Raw genomic sequence first — 21,964 nt, forward strand, 5'->3', positions numbered from 1 at the left:
ATAGAACATTTTTAAAAGTAAGCAAACTATTCTGATTTCAGCTTTCTGCTTGTGCCTCCTCAACACATTGCATAGTGAGTTTATACACAAGCATTTATAAATGGGGCATGTGATTATGACAAATGCACAATTTCATTCAGGTGGTGAATTGTGTGGATTGAGATGAACAGTCCTTGTGTAAATAATGAATTATATGTACATTTCTACATTTTAATGACTAATTTACAGAGTTTTTAAAAATCTTTAAATACATAGAATGTGTCAAGACTATTAAACTTGTGCTTGCAGTTGATTGGTCTTACTTGGCTTTGACATAGTTGGTGCAACTCTTCATTAATTGATTTAAAAAAGGAGTCTGAAATGACAGGTCACTTCATTCTCTCTCCTAGGGCTTTGTGAGCTAAGGCTTTTCAATACAAGACATTTTGGAGCCTGTCTGCATAGTGAGACATGAAGGAATATATATTTATAAACTGCAAGTAATGAAGGAGTAGAATCACATTCATCAACTCGTTTGCAGGTCAGTTTTTCAGTTTTTGTCCTCTGTCTAATTCACCTTGCTTGAGCCAGGGATTCTGATCTTTTCTTTCTTAGTGTACTGAATTATTATTATTATTATTATTATTATTATTATTATTATTATTATTATTATTATTTTTATTTTGACAATAATTTTTCTAATAGGTTCATATATGAAATGTATGAACCTAATTTAAATTCATGTTTTCAAACTGAGGTCTCAGAGTTGTCAACTGTCAGAATTGATATCAGTAGGTATAGAAAGCAAGTTGGTATGGGAATGAATACAGAGTTATTTGAACCAATGCAGTCTTCTTTGTATATTTGTTTGTTTCATTCACCACATGCTGGTAAAAGTTCAAAGCACCCCTAGAAATTAGTAGATCTTTCAGGATCATGTCTAACCTCCAATTACATCTGGTATAGCAGACTAACAATTAACTGGTCCTCCGCCTCTAGTGGATGCAAGAAATATACAAGAACTCACAGTTCTGACAGCTCAGATATTTCATACCCATACCACAAGAACTCAAATACACAGTTCTAACAGCTCAGATATTTCATACCCGTACCAAGTTGTTCTTAAAAAGTTGTGACTGTCCACACATTCCAATTTAATGATAAAATACAGCTTATTTAAAAACATGCCCCAGGGGAAAGCTGCATCAAAACACTGAAGAGTTTATCAATCAGTTTATCAATTTCTAAAACAGAGAGATCTGCTTACTTTTTTCCGTTTTAAATTTTTGTAAGAATTTGTATTTTTTTTTTAGTCAAAGAAATATTAACACAAATTTTACAACTATGTTACCCCTCTCTCTAACTTAACTCTGGCTTTATTTGCCTTTTGACAAAAATAGAACTTTGTTACTGTAGGTCCAAAGAAATCTAAGGAAAACCCCCCCATCGACAGTAGGGCCCAATATCCAATAACAGGAAGTTTTTCAAACTGACCCACTAAGGAAACACTGTATAGTAGGTGTTGTATTATAGTGAGGCTGTTTTTAAATGTGTATTGCTATTTATTTAAATGGTAAGAGTGGATTGTTTACAGCTATCCTCACAAGTGTAATAAACCTAGTACTTGTTTATGAGTACAATGTATGGAAAAGAATGCACGCTTAAACCTAAATTAAAAGAGCTGAATTTTGAAAATTACTTCTTTCTTTGATCAAGCTTAACACAGCACAATTTGGAACTCTGTAGCACTGATTACTGAACACGTTTATGGTGAAGAAACTGTTGTCCTCCGATTTCTGTGGCCCTAGGTTGTAAGTTTAATTATTATTTTTTTTTTTTACAAAAGGTAACACAATTAAGTGAAATTAGTTTTTTTTTTTTTTTTAGTCGTAATCTTACCAATGCAACTTTATTATTCATAGTTTGTGTTATTAACAAACAAAAAAATCTTATTCTTAGTGGCTTTCTTACAAAAATGTAACTGCTAAAATTACACAATTTATGAGTTTGGTTGGCTCTTTAGTTAAAGGCTGTGCAGCCTTTTTGATATCAGAACTGAAACTTCAAACAGCTCATAGACAATAAATGGAAAACAGTCACAGCTGCCCTGCCTTCACTGAAAGCAATAGTGTGCAGGATATGGTACAGTGTATTTCATGATTCATTTATATTTTAATTTACAAACTAGAGCTGGTAAGGTTACAAATAAAATGCAACGTTTCCTTTGAATAAAGAACGTTTTGTTACTACAGGTCATCATTAGACAATAATTTTTCTTTTAATAGCAGTATAATCTTTAAGAGTGTTAATGTGACCTTGGTATCCCACAATGGAATATCAGTTTCAAATGGGAGCACTTTGTACATATGTACACATTCACAGGAGTAAGCTAAAGTCAGTGTTGCACCCCAATACGTGTTTGCGTCTGGCCAGGGGCCATTTCCTAAATGGTACACTATATTCCAAAACTGAGAGGGAGGGTGCAGGGCACACATACCTCTCCATGTTACCCCTCCCTGAATCAGAGAAAGAAAATTGTTGAAAAGCTACAATCAAACTATCCAGTTAAGTATTTTCACTCTTTTTCACGAGGGAACGTATACAGTGTATTTCACATTAGCTGGTAGCCAGCACAATTAAGCAATAATATCTTAATTGTTTTTCAGTCTCTAAACATACTGTATATCAGAGATTAATAACTGTTTTAAGCCAATCAATCATCTTGCAAGTTTTCAAGCCATTGACTAATTGTTATAACAAGATGTATGAATTACAGATCATTGAAATCAATTAAATAACTCTTTCTCGAGTGTCCTTCGATTTTATTTGGTTCACTACATGAGATATCACTGGTAAATGCTTACTTACTAACTTAGAATAAAGAAGACCCCACTGAGCTTGCTATTCTACCTACCAAACAGTATTATTGATAAAGTAGATAAACTGTGCCTGCTTCCACTTTTACCCTGTGCTGTACATTGAAATTCTACAATTGCATGGGCTAATGTGATGGTTGTTCTATGAAAAGTAGAAACCTTAGATATACTGTACAGCTGTATACTGGATCGCATTTGTATTCATTCTCTGCTACAGCTGTATCTGTCCCTATTTGGTACTAAGGCACTATACAACAGCACTAAACAGGAGTGTTCTTTTTAACACGGCAAAGTTAATAACTACTTATTATTCCCCGCTTCGTATGCATTGACGCAGCACTTTACAGATTTACATCCATCTATAAAACCGCTTAATCGGTTATGATGAGGACATTCTATTACAAGTTTTTGAGAGCATCAGAATCTGGATTTTTGAAGATGTCTGTCCGACTTCACCTACATACATTTTTCATATTTTCTAGATTAAGAATATTGATAGTCAAATTTATGTGGCCCAATAGATTTAAAAGTGCTTATTATGTTATCGATAGTATCTCGGGATATATGAAAGGGCCTGTCCTTTTGTACGTCACACATTTTTCATATTGTGGGCATATTTCATGGTGGTCAACTTTTGAATGTTACTTAATTTTGTAAGCACATCTGTATTGTATGTTTGTTTTTAAAGAATTTGGTCCACTTATGAATACAGTGTTATGCTCATGCCAAAAATGGAATAGCTAAACTAAATCAGCCATTGTGTTTATATTTTGTTCATCAATTCAAAAGAAAAGTTCAAAAGTAAACATTTGAGAACTGACCTCTCTTATATCACATAGTACCGACAACACAACTGATATCAAAGTAGCTTCCATTTAAGTATGGAAAAGTATGTCACACCCCCACCCATCCCCCATTCAATAATAAAGTATCAAAATATGACTGGGCAACTTTTCATGTATGGACACTTCACATATAACCCAAACATTTTATATTTGTTACCAATTCAATATATTGAACTAATAAAAACTATTCCAGTGTTTACACAAAATAAAATAAAAAACTCCCTAATTGCTAGCTGCCATGAGCCTTTCTTATGAACTTATTCACAACAATCGTTCTGAAGAATGCACAGCACAAAGTAAAATAGATAAGCATTGTGGCAAAATACAGCATATTCTTGGTGCTCTGATGACGATGTTAATCATCTTAAAAAGTTCTTAAGGACACCAACTAACAGGTCCTGAATGAGTGAGACCTTAGAGATTATTAAAGAAATTCCTTTAACATGGTTCAAACTATCCGCAAGGTACAAAGTTCCCTGTTTTTGTGAGTGTGAGTAGCGATAGAATGACCTATTGGAAATAGGCATACACTTACAAGGTCAGCTGAATGAAGGATCTCTCTGGCTATTTGTTGATGGTTAGTGAGCCTGGCTCCCCTACCTGGCATGCTTTCATTGTTAACTCCAAGTTGATCATATTAATGAAAAAGACTAAATAGTAGATTTAATAATGGTCTAAAAAGTAATATGCCTGGCCAAGATTAGCTGGGATGACACACCATTCTGGATGCGTCAGGAATTATTTTGCATGTAATATATGAAAATCACAATCAGCACATCACATGCAAATAATAAAACAGCCTGATTGTTAAAGCTGTCTGTGCGCAACATGCTGTACTAAGGCACATCTACCTGACTGTGTTGACTCGCTAGTACCACAACTTTCAGACTAACTCTTCCATGAGTTTGAAAACAAGTTAGCAGATAGTGATGCTGCTGGCTATGGGACTGATGGAATGGAGAGGATAAACTAAGGTATCTGCTTAGTGGTAAGTCAGATTGATCTGTAACAAGTAATGACAGAAATGCTGCCAAGCTACATGTCTCTTCCCTGCATATATTGATATTAGCCAGTAATGTTTGAAGAGTGAAGTCCTAGGATGGTACATTATTACAATCATGGGGTTTCCATGCAAGTTTTTTTTTTTTTTTTTTTTTTTTTTAACTGGAGACATTTACACAAGAAAAATGTCTTGTATAAATTTTTGGGGGGTTTCTGTTCGATCAGTTTATTTTACTTGAGTAAACTGGGCTTTTCATCCGACATCATGCAAATGAATAGGAAAGATGGGGGTTGATATGTAAATGAGCTGTGTGTAAAGTACTTGTCTTGTTTTTGAAATTACTAGTGAGATTTTGTGAAAATGTGGTCTCCATGCGCAGAGAACTGGTACATTAGTGAATCTAAGCTGCTGTAATAAAGCAAAATACCTTGTGCCTGGTTGGTTAATAATGTGTTTTATTGCTGTTGCCCAAATTATTTTTAAAATGTCATTAGTGGGGTGTCATGTCCTTAGTAGTGAATACTGTTTCAACTAATTTATCTTAGGACTCACTATTTAAAAATGAACTTGGAGGTAGAAAATGAAACTGACCAACAGGTATTGAACCATGGCTGAAAACCGGCAGAGACGGTCGGATGGCTGACAGCTGCTAAGGAAGCATTCAACACTACGCTTGGGGAAATATGGGTAGTGGGCACTTAAAGGGAGGTGGCAGATACTGATGAAACGGGCTGAAGTGCAGCATTAGTTCGTTCCCAAAATTGCCACTGCCTGCTGTATCCTGCACAAACTCTTGTCAACAAAATGAGGTGTCCAGGAATCGGTTGCTGCCTGTGTGAGACAGATGGGGAAGGTTACCAGTGTTGCCAAGTCTAAAGAAAAAAAAAAAAACATGGCACTGCCTTTCAGAACAAGCCCAAAACATGCGCAGCCGATGTTAGAGCGGGTGCAAATTACAACCAGCGACTCTCAAAAACAAGCCCAATCCCGCTTATTATACACGGACCTGATTTACCCAAGTAATTCTCCCAAACGTGCACGTGCATCGTCATTTCACATGTAAATTGATCCGCATGGAAACTCCATGAATGTTAATAATATAAATGGTCTTCTGTGTATGATCGGAAATAATGTTCATTAAAAAAGGGCAAAAAACTAATTTCCAAATAAGTTTGGTGTGTATTCATGTTTGCATTGCTAGTTTTGAGATTCTATTAAATTTAATATGAACACTACTTATTTTTGTATATATGCCATAAAGTAAATTGGGCTTTGGGGTGCCAAGCTGGTTACCCTTATAATCTAGAACAGTAAAAGTTTTCCTTCAAGGAAGAGGGTTTCACCACTAATTTCAATTTTGCTTTTATTACTGACATGTATTTAGCTACAATATTGAACACTACTGGGGATATACACCACACTCACAGTCTGGCTTTGGAGTGAACACCATTTCAGCAGATTTCTATTTCACATTTATCGAGTCAGCAAGATTAGTTCCTGTTTATCAACAGACTTTTGAGAACATTTTATTCCATGCACAAATTTAAACCTGAAGATTCTGCTCTGGATACAAGGGCCTGGGCTATATTTTCAACTGTGGGCAAATTTACAAAAAATTCCTCAAAGCTGGAAATATCAGGCCCAATGAGTTTTTAATATTTAAAGAGTTGTAACCTTCCTATGCTAATGTAAATCTTCACACAAACAGGACAATTCTGTGTACAAATGAAAGGCCTCTTTGACAAACACAGATGCAAATGGCTAAATGATAAACTGGGGGCTTTGTGAATTTTTTATTTGACTTCTGAGGAATACCACCCAAATGTATACGTGACCATGGCCACACAGGGAGTTCTATAGCTGGCAGGAGTTGTCTCAGTCTGGATGCAAGTCTAATACAAGACACTGGGAAAAGGCTAGCCAAACTTGGGCTTGCATCAACAGTCATTACAGCCATAGGGCTAGCAGGAGAGGGGCTTACTGCCAACTATATTAAATAATCCACGGACAAACCACTGCTTATCTCCAATGCTGGCATGTAGCCAGGGTGTATGCTAAATGCAACCCTACAGTTTATCTATAAATTTAACCATTTTTATCCAAAACAACGGATATATTTGTCTCTACCATATACTTAAATCTTAGAGTGAGAAGTAATCCAAAGACAATCACAGTATGTTTGGCTTATGTTTTGGTTTAATGACAACAAAGACATCTATTTTTAATGACTCTCAAGTCAAAGACAAAAACATGTTAATTTGGTAAAAAGGACAGGAGGATATTTGTTCTTGAAAATGAAAAGTTAAATCTATGTGTTCCTAAGTATTAATGCAGTAAACAGAAACATAAGAAACAAATTCTCCCAATCTTAATGATAAGCTGTCTGAGTATTTAAAAATACCATTATTTTGCCCCTGTACTTGACCAAAGCCAGCTTTACATCACACTTTAAAAGGATAGAAGCCTTTCATTTTCCACAGAGTCACTCTGGGTGATAAAAAAAAAAATCTGACTGACAACATTTTATATTATTCGGTTATAACAATTCTACATCCAGTATTTACGTTTAAATTTAGAATAAAAATTAGATGAAATGGGTTTTAAAGAGACAATTTTTTTTCGTTGGTGTTGTTTTCTTTTGACCTGAACTCAAACTGGCTGTCAGGCGTTCCAACCTGTTTACACTCCTCAGTTGGTTTCTTCGGACGGTATTTCTGGTGATTTTAGATGTTGTCTTTGTTTTTGCCCCCTCTAGTGAAGGTCATTGAAAATTTTGTTTTAACTAGAGGCAGAAAACTTAATTCTTTTTCTTGAATTCCTGGTTCCCGTAACTGGAGCCCTTTCCAATTTCAGTCACTCCTATTAGCCGCCTGACAGCAAAGCATGCTGAAAAAAGTTGACAAAGATAAAAAGATTAATTTTAATTAAGTCCATAGTTAACCTGAACCAATAACTTAAGTGCAGTTCCAGAAACCAGGAACAGAGGACACAGTTGGAAATGAAGTAGAGATAGACAGGACAGAGGGTAGGAGACTCGTCTTCAAATATCAAGTAGCCACATAAAAGCGGGATGCACGTCTGGTTAGATGACTTTGTATAACAGACCCACATCTGTAAGTAACATGGATGACTTAGAACTTCAAGGGTCTAGCTTTGCCTGCTTTGAAAGCTGAATGCTGTTAGTTATGAATATTTATAGCCTTCAAGCTTTTTTTATTTAAATGGGATCAGACAGAGGTATAGTTAAGTGACAATCTGGTTAATATAAAGATATTTAATTGTTTGCATCTCTGTAGTGATACCTAACTTTGTCAGCCTCAGGTACCCAACTATAAATAAGCCTTTTCAACAAACAGAAAATAAAAATAAAAACAATTACCTATTCCAATAAAGAGCAGAAACCCGATGATAAGGAGGGGGGAGCCGCTTACAAATACACCAAAAACAAAGCGGATAAGTGGGGAAAGCAAAACTGTGGCCCAGAAGAAAAAATTTAGTAGAGTCCATGGTCTTCTTGGGGGTTTGAATTGTGGGCCAGGGAAAGTGCCATCCTTCTCATAATGCTCCTGCAAAGCATCCTGGAAAAGACAAGAGTGGTTCAGACCAAGCAGCAATCATTTACTATTAGTGTGCAATCAATTTTTTGCTATGTGGACTAGACTTGAAGGGGTTTACTGAGCTTGTGTCATCTGAAAAAGAAAGGGAAGCTCCCTTTTGTGCAACCCTGTCCCTTGGGTTGGATGAGACAGGAGATTACTTAATCAGGGTTCAAATTTAAGTCTTGTTGCCTGGGAAGGTCAAAACATTTTCAACATACTCTGTGGTCCGTGGGAAAAGTGCTTCATAAATATATTTTAATATATTGTAGATTGAAATATCACAGAAACACTGGGAAGCAGCAAACGTCCCTTCTGCATTATACATAGCAACATACCAGTAGTCTTAGCAATCAAAATGCCACACACTCCTCACAGTACTATTATGAGATGTAGATGTGCGTCCTGCAGAAGACTGTAAATCTAACCAGTTTTATTTCGTCGCTGTGGGAATTGTAATAGTTCAGCATGTTTACTTGCTATCAAGTGACATGATAAAAATATTTATTGTACATGTTTTCTTGCTTTTTTTCACCTGGACAATGTACAATGCAAACCCACAGTTAAAACTATGGGTGCACTGACTGGAATCAGAGGTGATTATTAATAAAATACCATAATATGTAATCAGTGTTTCACTGTCATTATCACTGGTTATTATTCTCCCTTCAGAAGCACAGTCTCAAATCTGTGATGTTATACTTTAAAGTTCAACACAGGGGTCGGAGTTTTCATCTCCAAATCCACGCTCTCTGCTTGTGGGTCTCCTTATCAATCAAGCAAACTCTGCATTGGTCAGAGCACATTGTCGTGGGTGTGGTGGCTCGCAGTAGGAAGCACAATCTTATTTATAACTAGGGCTTCCGACTTTCCGTGTTTTACCACGACTTCAACGCTCCTTTTAAAATTGATACGCCATTTATGTATCTCAGATCACAACTGAGAAATGTGTTAAAAATAGAATTAATTTAATTTACAGTTTTTTTTCTGTGAAACAACTATTTACTGTTAGCATATTTCTCAGTTGTGATTGAGATACACAAATGGCTTAAGTATCAATTGAATTCCTAAAGGGAGTATACAAGTTGGGGTAAAACACTGACTATCAGAAGCCATACTTTAACTTATTTTTATTGTTGCAAACTTTTAGTCTTGTTAAGAATGTATAATAGATTTTCTGTTTGCATGACCACCGTTTGTGTGCTTGGAGCTTTCCAATTCTTTTCGTATTGTTCATCATCTGCGGTTCTTGGACCTTTGTGTCAGGTATCGGTAAATAGCAAATAGGCCTGTATACATGCGACACAGTAATAGCCTACAAGCCTTTACATTTTTAACTTCAGTTTTCACAAAAATCTACTTAAGGATCTTGGAAAGAAATTACTCTAAATAGTTAACATTTGTGTTTGTGTTTTCTGTTTGGCTGTGTGTCTGACACAAGTATGTTTGATGCACAATATTAGTTACCATTTCTTTGTAGTCTTATTTAGTATATTCTATGTAGTATTTTTATGAACTAAAATATTTCAAAATAAAAATTAAATGTTTCTTAGTATTTATATGCTTTATTTTATGTTTGAAATGTTAAACATAAATGGAATATGAATAATGCACCAGGTTTGTAAAAAATTCAAGCTTCACAACACAGATTTATAATATGCAGGTTTTAGTGTAGCTCAACCTCTAATACCACATCTAGTGCATCCACCCATCAGTGAATTTATATACCTGTTTTAAGTTCAGCAAACATGTCACATGCTGTTGATTTACCAGTGTTTTGCTAAATACATTTTTTTTTTTTAAAAAGTCAAGTTTTTACGCCCGATTCAACTGAACACCAAAACTGCGTCATATGCCCGCGACGTCAGCACGCCTGTCTCAGCCCTGACAGGAGACAAAACTGTGCAGGACGGCGCTCGGCACCATACATTTTCTTCAGCCTAATGCACAGAATGTACACTGACCAAAGCATTGTAATGGATAAATTTGTATTTCGGGGAACCAGGGTTATGATAATAACGTTCCCTTTGAAGTACAAAATGTATTCCATTACATAACGGGCAAGTATACCCAAGCCGTCGCAAGGACACGACTTGCAGAACAGCCAATTTGGCGAGACCGATGGCTTGCCATACTTATAAAGCAGGGTAATGTCCACAGAATGCATAATTACCTCATACATGTTCTTCTGAATCTGGCTGAGATGACTTTGTCAGCACCCTGGTTCCAAAGGCATGTTTCTGCAGATCCAGGACATCAAGCCTGTAAAATCTTTTGAAGGTGTGAGGAGTGGCCCAGACCGCTGCATCGTAAATGTCAGAGACTAATGCACCTAGAAACAACGCCCTAGAGGTGGCAAAACCATGTCGTCCAGGTAGTTGAGCATTTTACGGCTGTGGTGTTGTCTGTGAGAACTCGTACAACCATTTATTTTAAGATTGGGGCAAAGTGTTTTAGTGCCAAGAAAATTGCAAGGAGCTCCAGGTGGTTTTTGTGGAGGCATCTTTGTCTTGATGACCATGTGCCCTGGACTTGAGCTTCCGATAAGTGTCCTCCCCAATCTATCCCACCATTTGGCTTTTGTTGTGGCTCCCGGAGAAACCTTGATGTGGAGGGAATCTGATATGGTAGGGTTTCAGGAAGAAAGGAGACACTTCTGTATGTGTCTTGTGTGTAATTTGGTGTCCCTTTCCAATGAGACTGCTGCTGCTGCTATGTGCCTCAGGAACTGAAATAGTTGTGCTGTTGGTCTGGCTTTGATTGTGGCCACCCTCTCCTCTGTGAGGTACACATTCCCTGAGAGTGTATTTAATGGCCCCCAGTAAGTTCTGTCCTTATGTTCCCTGGAGGGTCCACAATAACCAATCGTCTATGTAAGGGTAGACATGAACGCCAGTATTGACGCTCTTTGCGGTATTTCTGAAATCCCTGTGTACAGGGAGATGGAAGTAGACATCCCTCAGATCTATGGAAATAAGCCAGTCTCTTGGTTTAACTCCCTTGCTGATGGTGAATAGAGACACCATCTTGAATTTCTCCAACAGGATGTCATTTTTCAGACCTCTGAAGTCTAAAATGGGTCTGAACTTCTTGCTCTTTTTCTTAATTACATACCTGAGGGAACCTGTTTAATGGCATAGGAAATTAGCACAAATTTGGTTTCTTCTGCAGCAAGACCCATTGCGGATGTGACCAGTCCATACATTCTTCGGATAATTATTCTGTAATTGCATGAGCACCAGGACCCAGTGATTGGATGCTATATTCTGCCAGCCTGTCAAAACAAATATGAAACCCTTCCCCCTGCGCAGATTTGATAGACTATTTCCTTGGGGAGAATGCCAATGCTCTGCTGTTCTCTGTAGGCTGCTCAGTCTTTTTGTTGTTCTGAAGAGGATGACACACAGGCTTTATCAGATCACTGTTTGGGGAATGGAGCTCTGCACCTTTGTGTTGGAGTATCCGACGTATCATACATTAAGCATAACTCTCTACTGTAAGACAGTGAAAGTGGGAAACCACATAGACAACAAACACAGGGAATGACACACATGTAGAAATAAAGAAATCCAGAGATAACAAATTAGCTGACAGCTGAGAGAAAAAAATAAATCTCTCCCTCTCTCTCTAAGCACATGCAGGAGAAATCTGGACATCTGGTCTTATAGAGGCAGGATATTGTCTTTGGCTGAGGCCCAGCATGTGGAAATAATATGTTTGTTTTGTTTGTAAAGAAAATGTTTAATTTGAAAGTTTTGGGAAAATGCAGTTTGTATTAAATGTGTCAGGGCTGGGAGGTTAGAATCCCCTCTCTGCCTAATTCAAATCCATGTTCAGCAGGTGGCCAGATGTTGATTTATTTATTTACTGCATTTATATAGTGCTTTTTATACAAAAAGTATTGCAAAGCACTATACCGTACATAACAGAAAAAAATAACAAACCCCAATGCATTTGTATAGCATGTCACACCTACAACTGATTTTACCTCCCCAATGGAGACAAACTGAAACCTATCAGAAAAAGAAGATTTGAACCAGGATAGGACCAGGCCAGACAGTCCCACTGTGCCTTCAGGGCAATTCAGTAGGATGGAATGGTCTACAGTATCACAGGCAGCACTTAGATCTAGAAGAATTAAACTGATGGAAAGCCAGAGTCAAAGCTTATCAGCAGATCATTCACAAACGACAAGGGCTCTCCGTGCTATGTGCAGCACAAAAACCAGACAAACTTCTTGAATATACCATTAAGAGTTATAAATGTTTGTAATTGAATTGCAACAACTTTCTCTAGAACCTTATCTAAGAATGGTAGGTTGGAGATTGGCCTATTGTTATTGAGGACTTTAGGGTCCAAATTGTGTTTCTTAAGCATAGGCTTTACCATAGCTGCCTTAAGTGCTGAGGGAACTACACTGGGAGGAAAGTGAACCATTTCTAATTTTAAAAAAATGTGGGTATTAATAACACCAACAACATCTTTTAATAGTTTTGTAGGAATATGATCAAGAGTGCATCTAGTAGGTCTCATATGTTGAACTAAATTGACAAACTGATTATCAATTAACACTGGCCACATGCCACATGCCTTTAAAAAAGAGCCAGTCCTAGGTTCTTCTTTTGTTCTTTACATGCCTGGAGTGGAGAACCCGCAAGACAGTGTTTGAACCAAAACCAGGCAACCAATGCATGGTCACCATGTGTACACCGGGATCATCAGAACTAGAATCACTATGTGTGTTAACCAGGATCCGAGTGTTTAGAAATAGGGATAGTCAGAGGGGAAGGGTCAGAGACTCCTTTGTAGGAGAGTAGTGCTCAACCACTATTTGGTCAACTTTTATTTTGTAGTATTTTTGAACAGTGTTTTGTTTTGCATTTTTAAATTTATTTTTAATTTACACTTGTGTGTATATCTTCCCGCATTAGGGCTACCACTGCTGGTACCTTAGTGGCAGCCACCCAACTACTGCACCTGGCTGTTTGTCTTGTTAATAAAACCCGGACATCTGAGCGGCGTTTCAATGTCAATCACTGTGTCTCTCTCGTCTATCAGCGGATACCCACACAGTAACAGAACGCCTCTGTTATAGGTGCCAGAAATGCTTATATAAGAATGATCTCTGTGTAAGAGATCGGTTTGTTCTCCTGACCCAAGCAACACGGAGACTGGCAGTTCAGTGTGTGGAGTTCATCATACGAGGTAAGAATACATATTTTTTCAATGCATAAAATACCCTTCATGCATTTTACCTGGACCGCTGCTTGGGATAATGCTGTTGTTTACTCAGATTTCATTTTGAGATATCTTTAAATATGTTGAGATGTCTGTAAATCATATGCAGATATCTTTAAATGAATATGAGATATATGTAAATAAACCCTTTTGAAGATATCTTAATTCCATTTTGAGATACCTAAAAGTGAAACACCTCAAATTGATTTACAGATATCTTTAAATAAATGTGAGATATCTCCAAATGACTTTGTGGAAATGCTCTGTTTTGAATGGACTTCCTGTCCATTTAGAGATCTCTCTAAATGAACAGCAAGTTATTTAGAGATGTCTGAAAATGACAGATATCTGAACATGCATTTTAGATATCTCATTTAAAGCTCCATTTAAAGATCTCAATTTATCTTGTTTTTTTTTTCTTTAATTTTGCTAAATTATTTTTTCTCTCCTAACCTTAGTAGGAAACAATATACAGTACCTTCTCCTGATAGAGTTTGTGAAGCCAGTTTGCACATTCTTTCTCATCTTCGGGAATGTCTTCTACTGGAAACCTCCTAAATAAAGACAGCACATAGGTTGGGAATAGAGGTCAGGAGTAACAGATTTACGTCTCCAGTTTTGTTTGTTTCATGCAATTAATTTTTTGTAATCAACAGGAATTGTCTTTTACAATCACTAGAAAGTGACTAGCCACCAGACAGCCTTAATTGTACTAAAATACAATTAAAAACAAAATTAGCACACGGATGTAATACATACCATAGGGACATTTATTTTTTTACATTTATTGAAAAATATGAAAATATTCCATTACAGATTAAGCCTAACCTTGTTAAAGGTAAGACGCAACAAAAAGCTGTATCACTTTTACTGTAAATATCTAAAATGTATTAACTGCCACCCGATGGAAGTAAAATCTCAAGGCTGTGTAATGTGTTAGTTGTCAGTTCTTCCACATGCCACTAGAGTAGTCAATTTTAAATGTTTCTGTATGACCCATAAGCTAGTTATGATACACTTGTCTTCTGACTGGAACATTAATGCATACAGGTAATTGAACATTTATTGGTATGAAACTGATATTGCTTACTCTTATGATTAGTAAACCCATGGAGAAAAACAAAGGTGATATTTTAATTTTACAATTGTAGTGTAGAACAGCGATTGTCCTGCTGATATCCAAATTTTTTTACGGGGTTCGACAGAGAAATAACTTACCCTCTCTGTTGGCAAAACAAGCTTGGGCAGATTGATCAAGAACCAGAAACCGACCTTATTCTTTTCATAAGTGGTAATTTGGCAACACTAAAGGTTACACAGTTGTTGTGTCTGCAGTGACAGTAGTTATTCCAGATTAGAATTCTAATGGACAACCTAATAAAAAAACAAACAAAAAAAAAAAAAAACTGCTGGACTGTTCAGTGTAAGAGCCTGTAAGATCAGTACATAAAGACTGGACTCTGAGCCAGGATGTCCAGAGCTGGAATCTTAGATCTGCTGCTCATACCTTAGCCTCTTATGTGTATATGGGAAAATCTACTAGGTACAAATACAATACGTCTTGCTACTCAACTAAGAAAGACTGATCATGTGAAAAAGGGTATTTTGAGATATTATCCTGGGCTCTAAAAAACACAGCTCCACATGTTGCTACAACTGTTTAAATAACATACCTGTACACTTATAATAATAATCTATTTTTATATAGCACCTTTCATAGTGGACCACCATCACAAACTGCTTTACAAGATACGAGACTAGGGTGTGTGAACTATGCAGAGCTGCAGAGTCACTTACAACAACGTCTCACCTGAAAGACGGAGCACAAGGAGGTTAAGTGACAGGCTCAAGGTCACACAGTGAGTCAGTGGCTGAGCTGGGATTTGAACTGGGGACCTGCTGGTTACAAGCCTGTTTCTTTAACCACTGGATTAGGATTAGTGCCCACACTGGCCTGCAGTGATTAGAAGACAGATCTCAAACCCCAGTGCACTAGAGCGGAAATTTTGAAATGCTTTTTGAAACCAACTTTAAAGTTCTAATGTAAAAAGTTGTCATGATGTTAACAATAAAAAGAAAAATTAGTTTTTAAACAGCTGCAGCAGCACGTGGGGCATGTAACGGTATATTACTCTAAGTTTAGTTTATTGGATTTTGTCATAATAACCATTTTTTTTAGACTTACCGTTATGAATAGCATGAAATTTCTGTTTTCATAATTTAATTTTTTTTTTTTATCTCCTACTATTACAATCAAAAGAAATTATTCAAACCAGAAATTTATTTGCCACTGAACAGTAACAGCAAGTACATTTTTTTTAGCACCTTTCATACTGCAGTATTTCAAAGTGCTGTACAGGTCAATAAAATCAAAAATTACAATAAAAATTAAAACAATTAAACATCAATATTAGTAAAAAAATAAAAATAAAAGAGAAGAAACAACATTTAAAATGTGTATAAAGAGCTAGTCTACAAAAGTTAGTTTTAATCTTGATTTAAAAATATTAGGGTGACTTAGCGTCTCTAATATCAGGTGGTAGTTTATTCACAATATGGGAGCATTGTAACTGAAAGCTCTTTCTCCTTTCCTTTTTGTCAATTTTTTGGGAGGGACAGAAGACCAGAATCACCTGGCCTTAAAAACACGGCTGTTTAAATCCAGCTTGTTTAAATAATTAGGTGCCACGCTAAGTGTTTGTATGTCAAAAGTAGATTCTTTTACTAAAATCGTACTGGAAGTCAGTGTAAAGAAGCCAGCAAAGGAGTTTTTTTTTTTGTTTTGTTTTTTTTGTTTTAAACTAAGCACACGCACACTGCACTTTGACCAAGCTGTAACCTAACCTTAGCAATATTTCATGGATGTTAAAAAGACACACTGGTGACATTGCAGATATGAGCCTCAAAATATAAAATCGGAATCAAATCTGAATACCACATCGCTGGTCTGTGATTTTGGGTTTGAAGTTAAATTATCCAGATTCAGATTTTTACATCATTCAGACACTCAATTAAATCAGAAACCGCAGAGATATCCCATGTTTCACAGCATAGCTGTAATATGTACACTATTTTTACAAAATATTTCCCCCAGCAGTAGCATGTATAAAGAAAACAGAGGACCAATAATGGAATCCTGGACAGGTACGTTTAGATAATCCTGATGCTGAATCTCCCAAGGAAACAACATTATGTCTGTTAGAAAGATATAACTTAAACCAGTTTAGTACAGTTCCATACAACCCTACTCAGTTTTTAAGGCTATCCTTTAAAATGGGATGATCAACAGTATCAAATGCTGCACCTGGGTCTATTAAAACCATAATGGAAATATACCCAGTGTCTGCATTTACCACTAAGTCATTTACTACTCTAATAAACAAATTCGGTTGATTGGCTACTACCTTCTCCAAGATCTTAGCTATAAAAGGTAAATTGGAGATAGGTCTAAAATTACTAAAAACTAAGATAGAAATTAGATTTTTTTGAGTAATAGCGTAACCACGGCAGTTTTAAAGCAGTTGGTACTGTTGACAAAGATCTGTTAACTTTTAAAACAAAGTTACATAGAACACAAAAAATGCTTTTGAGGGCCTCTCTCATAAGATGTGCCCAGCGACAGCGAGTGGAAGCGACAGCGAGTGGGAGAAGTACAGGCGTGGAAAAGTACAGAGCAGTTTCGAAGCAGAAAGGAGAAATTGCATCTTGAATTGCTTTAATCTGAAAACAGAGGACATTGAGGAAACACAGCAGCAGCTCAAAGTCAAACAGCCGCGTGTGTTTTTCTGATAACAAACAAGCTGAAACTCGGAGCAGCTGATTCAAATTCAGCGCCGTTTTGAGACACGGGCGAGGGGAGGAGCCAACAGCACAGATTCAAATTCAGCGCCGTTTTTGAGACACGGGCGAGGGGAGGAGCAACAGCAAGCAGAACAACGCAGTAAACGAGGCAGTCTTCCCAGCGACAGCAAGTGGAAGCGACAGCGAGTGGGAGAAGTACAGGCGTGGAAAAGTACAGAGCAGTTTCGAATCAGTTTGAAAGTAGGTTGACGGCTGCAGAACGAAACTAAACTTCAAAAAAAAAAAAAAACCTCAACATGGTCTTCAAGCCAGTAATCTGTGACACCTGCTTGATGTGGGAAATCCGAGAAAACCCAGCGGAGCTAAACCAAGTGTGCGTAAAGTGCCGCACGATCCAGGACTTGCATAAACTAGTAAGTATGCTAGAAATGGAGCTGGAAGAAGTGAGACAGCAACAGGATCTTGAGGAACTGGCACACCCACAATTCATGGAAGTCTGCATCACCCCTAACAGACTGAAAGCCACCAGGGAGATAGAAGGTCAGAACAGCTGGGTTCAGGTAGGCAGAAGCAGGGAAAAAAAGAAACTTCGTCAAACACCACCACCAGAAATCAAAACAACCAACAGATTGAGTCACTTCAGAATTTTGATGAGCAGAACCAACAACAAGAGAATGAAAGGAACAACATCCAGGACCCTATTGACAGTGGTGACCAGACAGCAAAAAGAAGGGAGGTCATGATTGTTGGGGACTCCATATTGAGAAACACAGCAAGTTCAATTCGCAGTTTGGACCCCCTTACTACAACAGTGTGCTGCCTTCCGGGAGCCTCGGTCAAGCACATCACTGAAAACGTGGACAGGCTCCTAGAACGAACAGGAGACGACCCGGTAGTAGTCGTCCACATCGGTACAAACAACATTGGAAGAGACAGACCAAAATCCCTGCAAAACAAATTCAGAGAGCTAGGAAGGAAATTAAAAGAGAAAACCAAAACTGTGGTATTTTCTGGTATACTACCCGCACCTTGCAAAGGACCATATGGACAGCTGGAAATAATTAATCAAAACGAATGGCTGAAGACGTGGTGCACACGGGAAGGCTTCACCTATCTTGATCATTGGACCACATTCTACAACAAGGACTATCTGTATAGGCAGGATGGACTGCACTTAAATAAAAAAGGAACTAGTCTACTCGGAGAAAAGATCCTCGAGCTCGGTAAACTCGGAAATTGATCTTGCCTTCCCCCCTATAAACTAGAAAGAAGAAGGGAGACTGCCAAGGGAAAAAGAAAAAGAGGAAAGAACGGTGAAGGTAATCGAAATTTGCGGGAGAAAGAGAGAAGGGAAAAGGAACAACAGGAAAGAACAGAAAGGAAACGAGAGAGAACAGAAACAAAGAAAAGGGAAGGGAGAAAAAGAAAAATAGAGAAAGATAATGGACAGAAAAGGGAACGAGACAGAAGAAAGGGAACATATCAGAAGGAAAGCAGGGGAAGAAAAAGGAGAGAGAAAGAAGAGTGAACGAAAAAAATAAATCAACAAATGCAAACAGAAGGAGACCGCATCAAAAAAAGAACAACTTAAGAAGGTAAGACAACCATTAAATGTATTTATCTAAATGCTAGAAGTATCAGAAATTAAAAATTCTAGAACTTGAAGCTACGGTGCAAAATAACAAGTAACTATGATGTGATAAGTGTTACAGAAACCATGGTTGTCTGAGAGTGATGGAAGGACGAATATAATATTTGTGGGTATACACTGTATAGGAAAGACAGGGGGACAGGACAGAGGATGCAGGTGTAGTGTTTTACATGTATAGCGCGAAGACAGGCAGAAACGTCTTGAGGAGGCGCCTCAGGAGGAGAAGGTAGCACTATACAAAGAGTAAGTCTTGAAGCCCAGGGTTAAACCTGGACAACAGAAAATATGAAGGTATGACTCAGATACTAACAGGTCAGATTGGATAACAGATAAGAAAACAAAAGGCATAATAATAGGATGCATGTTCTTTAGAAATGCGCCAGCTCAGACGGTGAGCACTATAATTATTATCCAATGACATTAGACAAATGTAACTAGCAAAACCGAATTGCCAAATATGGGGGATTTCAAAATAAAAAACAAAAATTCAAAAAGCATAATAATAGGAGCATGCTATATACCATGAAATTCAGATGGTGAAAAAAAAAAAAAAGGACTGACTAGGATCAGAGGCATACAATGACATTAAAAAAAAAAAAAATAAAAAAGACAGAATAACTAAAACAGAGGACAGAGAACCACTAGCAAACTCAAACCAAAACATGGAGGAAGGGAAGAAAGCCAAGCAGAAGGTGAAAAAGAAATGGTATGGTGGAAAATACATGGACAAATGAACTGCTTCCGTAAACCCAACTTGGTGAAAGGAACCCCTCTAGAGGGGAGGGAGGCCCTTTGATTTATAGTTCTTTTCACAATACACGAATGATCTAGAAATAACCCTTAAAACAGCTGGTCAAGAGAACCACTGGCCAAACTCAGACCACAAACATGGTCTCCATTTGAAGTGGTTTTTTTTAAATAACCAAAAAGTAAATGACCCCCCTCTATAAAGCCTAAAGGTTTTACAAATTTAGAAAAAGCAACAAGCACAACTATCCCGGCTGAAAAACAAAGATTGACAGAAGTAGACTTTGGAGGTAGTAAAATAGAGAAAAACAGGGGTAAAACACCCACGGAAGAAGGTATGGTTGTTCTTTCAATAAAATGTGATGTACTAGAGGCGGCAATCAAAAATTTATATCCATCCTAAATCTTCTAAGAGACGAATCTAAATGATAAAAAATTAAAATTTAACCCTAAAGAAGAAAAAAAGAAAAAAGAAAAAAAAAATTGCCAAAATGGCGAAAAAAAAAAAAAAAAAAAAAAAAAAAAAAGTAGAACAAATCTAAAAAAAAAAAAAAAAAAACAAAAAAAAAAAAAAAAAAAAAAAAAAAAAAAAAATTCAAAAAAAAAAAAAAAAAAAAAAAAAAAAAAAAAAAAAAAAAAAAAAAAAAAAAAAGTACGCAGAAAAAAAAAAAAAAAAAAAAACACCAAAAAAAACCACTTTACAGAGTAGTAAAAAAAAGTACGGATGCATAAAAGCAAGTTACTCAAAAAGGAAGTTAAAAAGGCCAAGAGAGAAATAAAAATAAACATTGAGGTTAACTAGTAGAAAGCTTTCCAGTGAAGGAGAAATTTGAAATAGCGGACAAAAACGCAACTTAAAAAGGGAGAAATTAAATGAAGAAACATTGCTAAGGGATGCATAAAACTAACATTTCCAAAATGGTTCTTTCCAATATTTGAAACAGCAGGACCTAGATTTGGTAACATTCAAAAGAGGTATTCATGATGCGGTGATTAAAATGTTTTTTATTTACAAATTCTCAATGGCCACAAGAGCAATCGTTAGAGGTTATCGTTAGAGGAAGAAAAAAAAAAAAAATAGCAAATATGTTAAATGATTACTTTTCACAAGTTTTTACAAAGGAAGATAATGACAACATGCCCCACATGTTATCCTGTTCCTATCCAGTTTTAAATAACTTTAGCATAACAGAGGCAGAAGTGTTAAAGGGACTAGGAGCTCTTAAAATAAACAAATCCCCTGGGCTGGATGAGATCCTCCCAGTAGTACTCAAAGAAATGAAAGAAGTAATTTACAAACCGCTAACCAAAGATCATGCAGCAGTCTCTTGACACAGGGGTGGTACCGACAGACTGGAAAATTGCAAACGTAATACCGGTCCACAAAAAGGGAAACAGAACTGAACCAGGTGACTACAGACCAGTAAGCCTGGCTTCTATTTTATGCAAACTTATGGAAACTATAATAGATCCAAAATGGAAAATTACCTATCTGAGTCCATAAAGGTGGGGAAAACCATTAGGGGAAGTATGGTGGTACGACGGAGGAGCACCACCATGCAACAGAATCCTTAATTGCAAAGAACGCAAATGGTTGTGTTTTTTATTAGTAAAAATAATAGGGAGAAAGGAGGTAGACAAAACTGAACCAGCAAAATCTGAACCCGGGTGACTTTTTGTTTGAGGTAAGCTGAGACTCTATTATATGCAAAGCGAGTATGAAGTTGGCATATAGATCCAAAAGGGGAAAAAATGAAAGATTACCTTTATGTGGTTAGCAGGTGTCAGGGAGCGGACAGTTCAACATGATTGGGTTTTAGGGAGAAGGCGAGATTGTTTGACACCTACGAGTAATTGGATTTTTGAGGGGAGTGGCAATTGCAACACGATTATAAGGATAATTGCAAAGCATATGACATGACATTTATTTAGATTTCCAGAAAGCTTTTGACAAAGTCCCGCATGATTAATTCTCAAACTGAACGCAGTTGGGATTCAAGGAAACGCATGTACATGGATTAGGGAGTGGTTAACATGTAGAAAACAGAAAGTACTGATTAGAGGAAAAACCTCAGAATGGAGTGTGGTAACCAGCGGTGTACCACAGGAATCAGTATTAGGTCCTCTGCTATTCCTAATCTACATTAATGGTTTAGATTCTGGTATAGTAAGCAAACTTGTTAAATTTGCAGACGACACAAAAGTAGGAGGAGTGGCAAACACTGTTG

General features: G+C 37.0%; 1 protein-coding gene across 4 annotated transcripts in view; it reads right to left on the bottom strand.

The window, feature by feature from the left end:
- Nucleotides 1-7,442: 7,442 nt before the first annotated feature.
- LOC121320443 (1-acyl-sn-glycerol-3-phosphate acyltransferase gamma-like) overlaps nt 7,443-21,964 on the bottom strand; it is a 68,658-nt gene continuing 54,136 nt past the window's right edge. For all 4 annotated transcript variants that reach the window (XM_041258775.1, XM_041258778.1, XM_041258777.1 and 1 more), the window contains exons 7-9: nt 14,016-14,091; nt 8,083-8,281; nt 7,443-7,589 (exon numbers count right to left, since the gene is read on the bottom strand). In XM_041258775.1, the coding sequence (XP_041114709.1) occupies nt 7,501-7,589; nt 8,083-8,281; nt 14,016-14,091 (364 nt within the window). In that variant the 3' untranslated portion in view covers nt 7,443-7,500. The remainder of the gene's footprint in view (nt 7,590-8,082; nt 8,282-14,015; nt 14,092-21,964) is intronic.

This window comes from Polyodon spathula, chromosome 9 (assembly GCF_017654505.1).
Source record: "Polyodon spathula isolate WHYD16114869_AA chromosome 9, ASM1765450v1, whole genome shotgun sequence".
Classification (NCBI taxonomy): Eukaryota; Metazoa; Chordata; class Actinopteri; order Acipenseriformes; family Polyodontidae; genus Polyodon; species Polyodon spathula.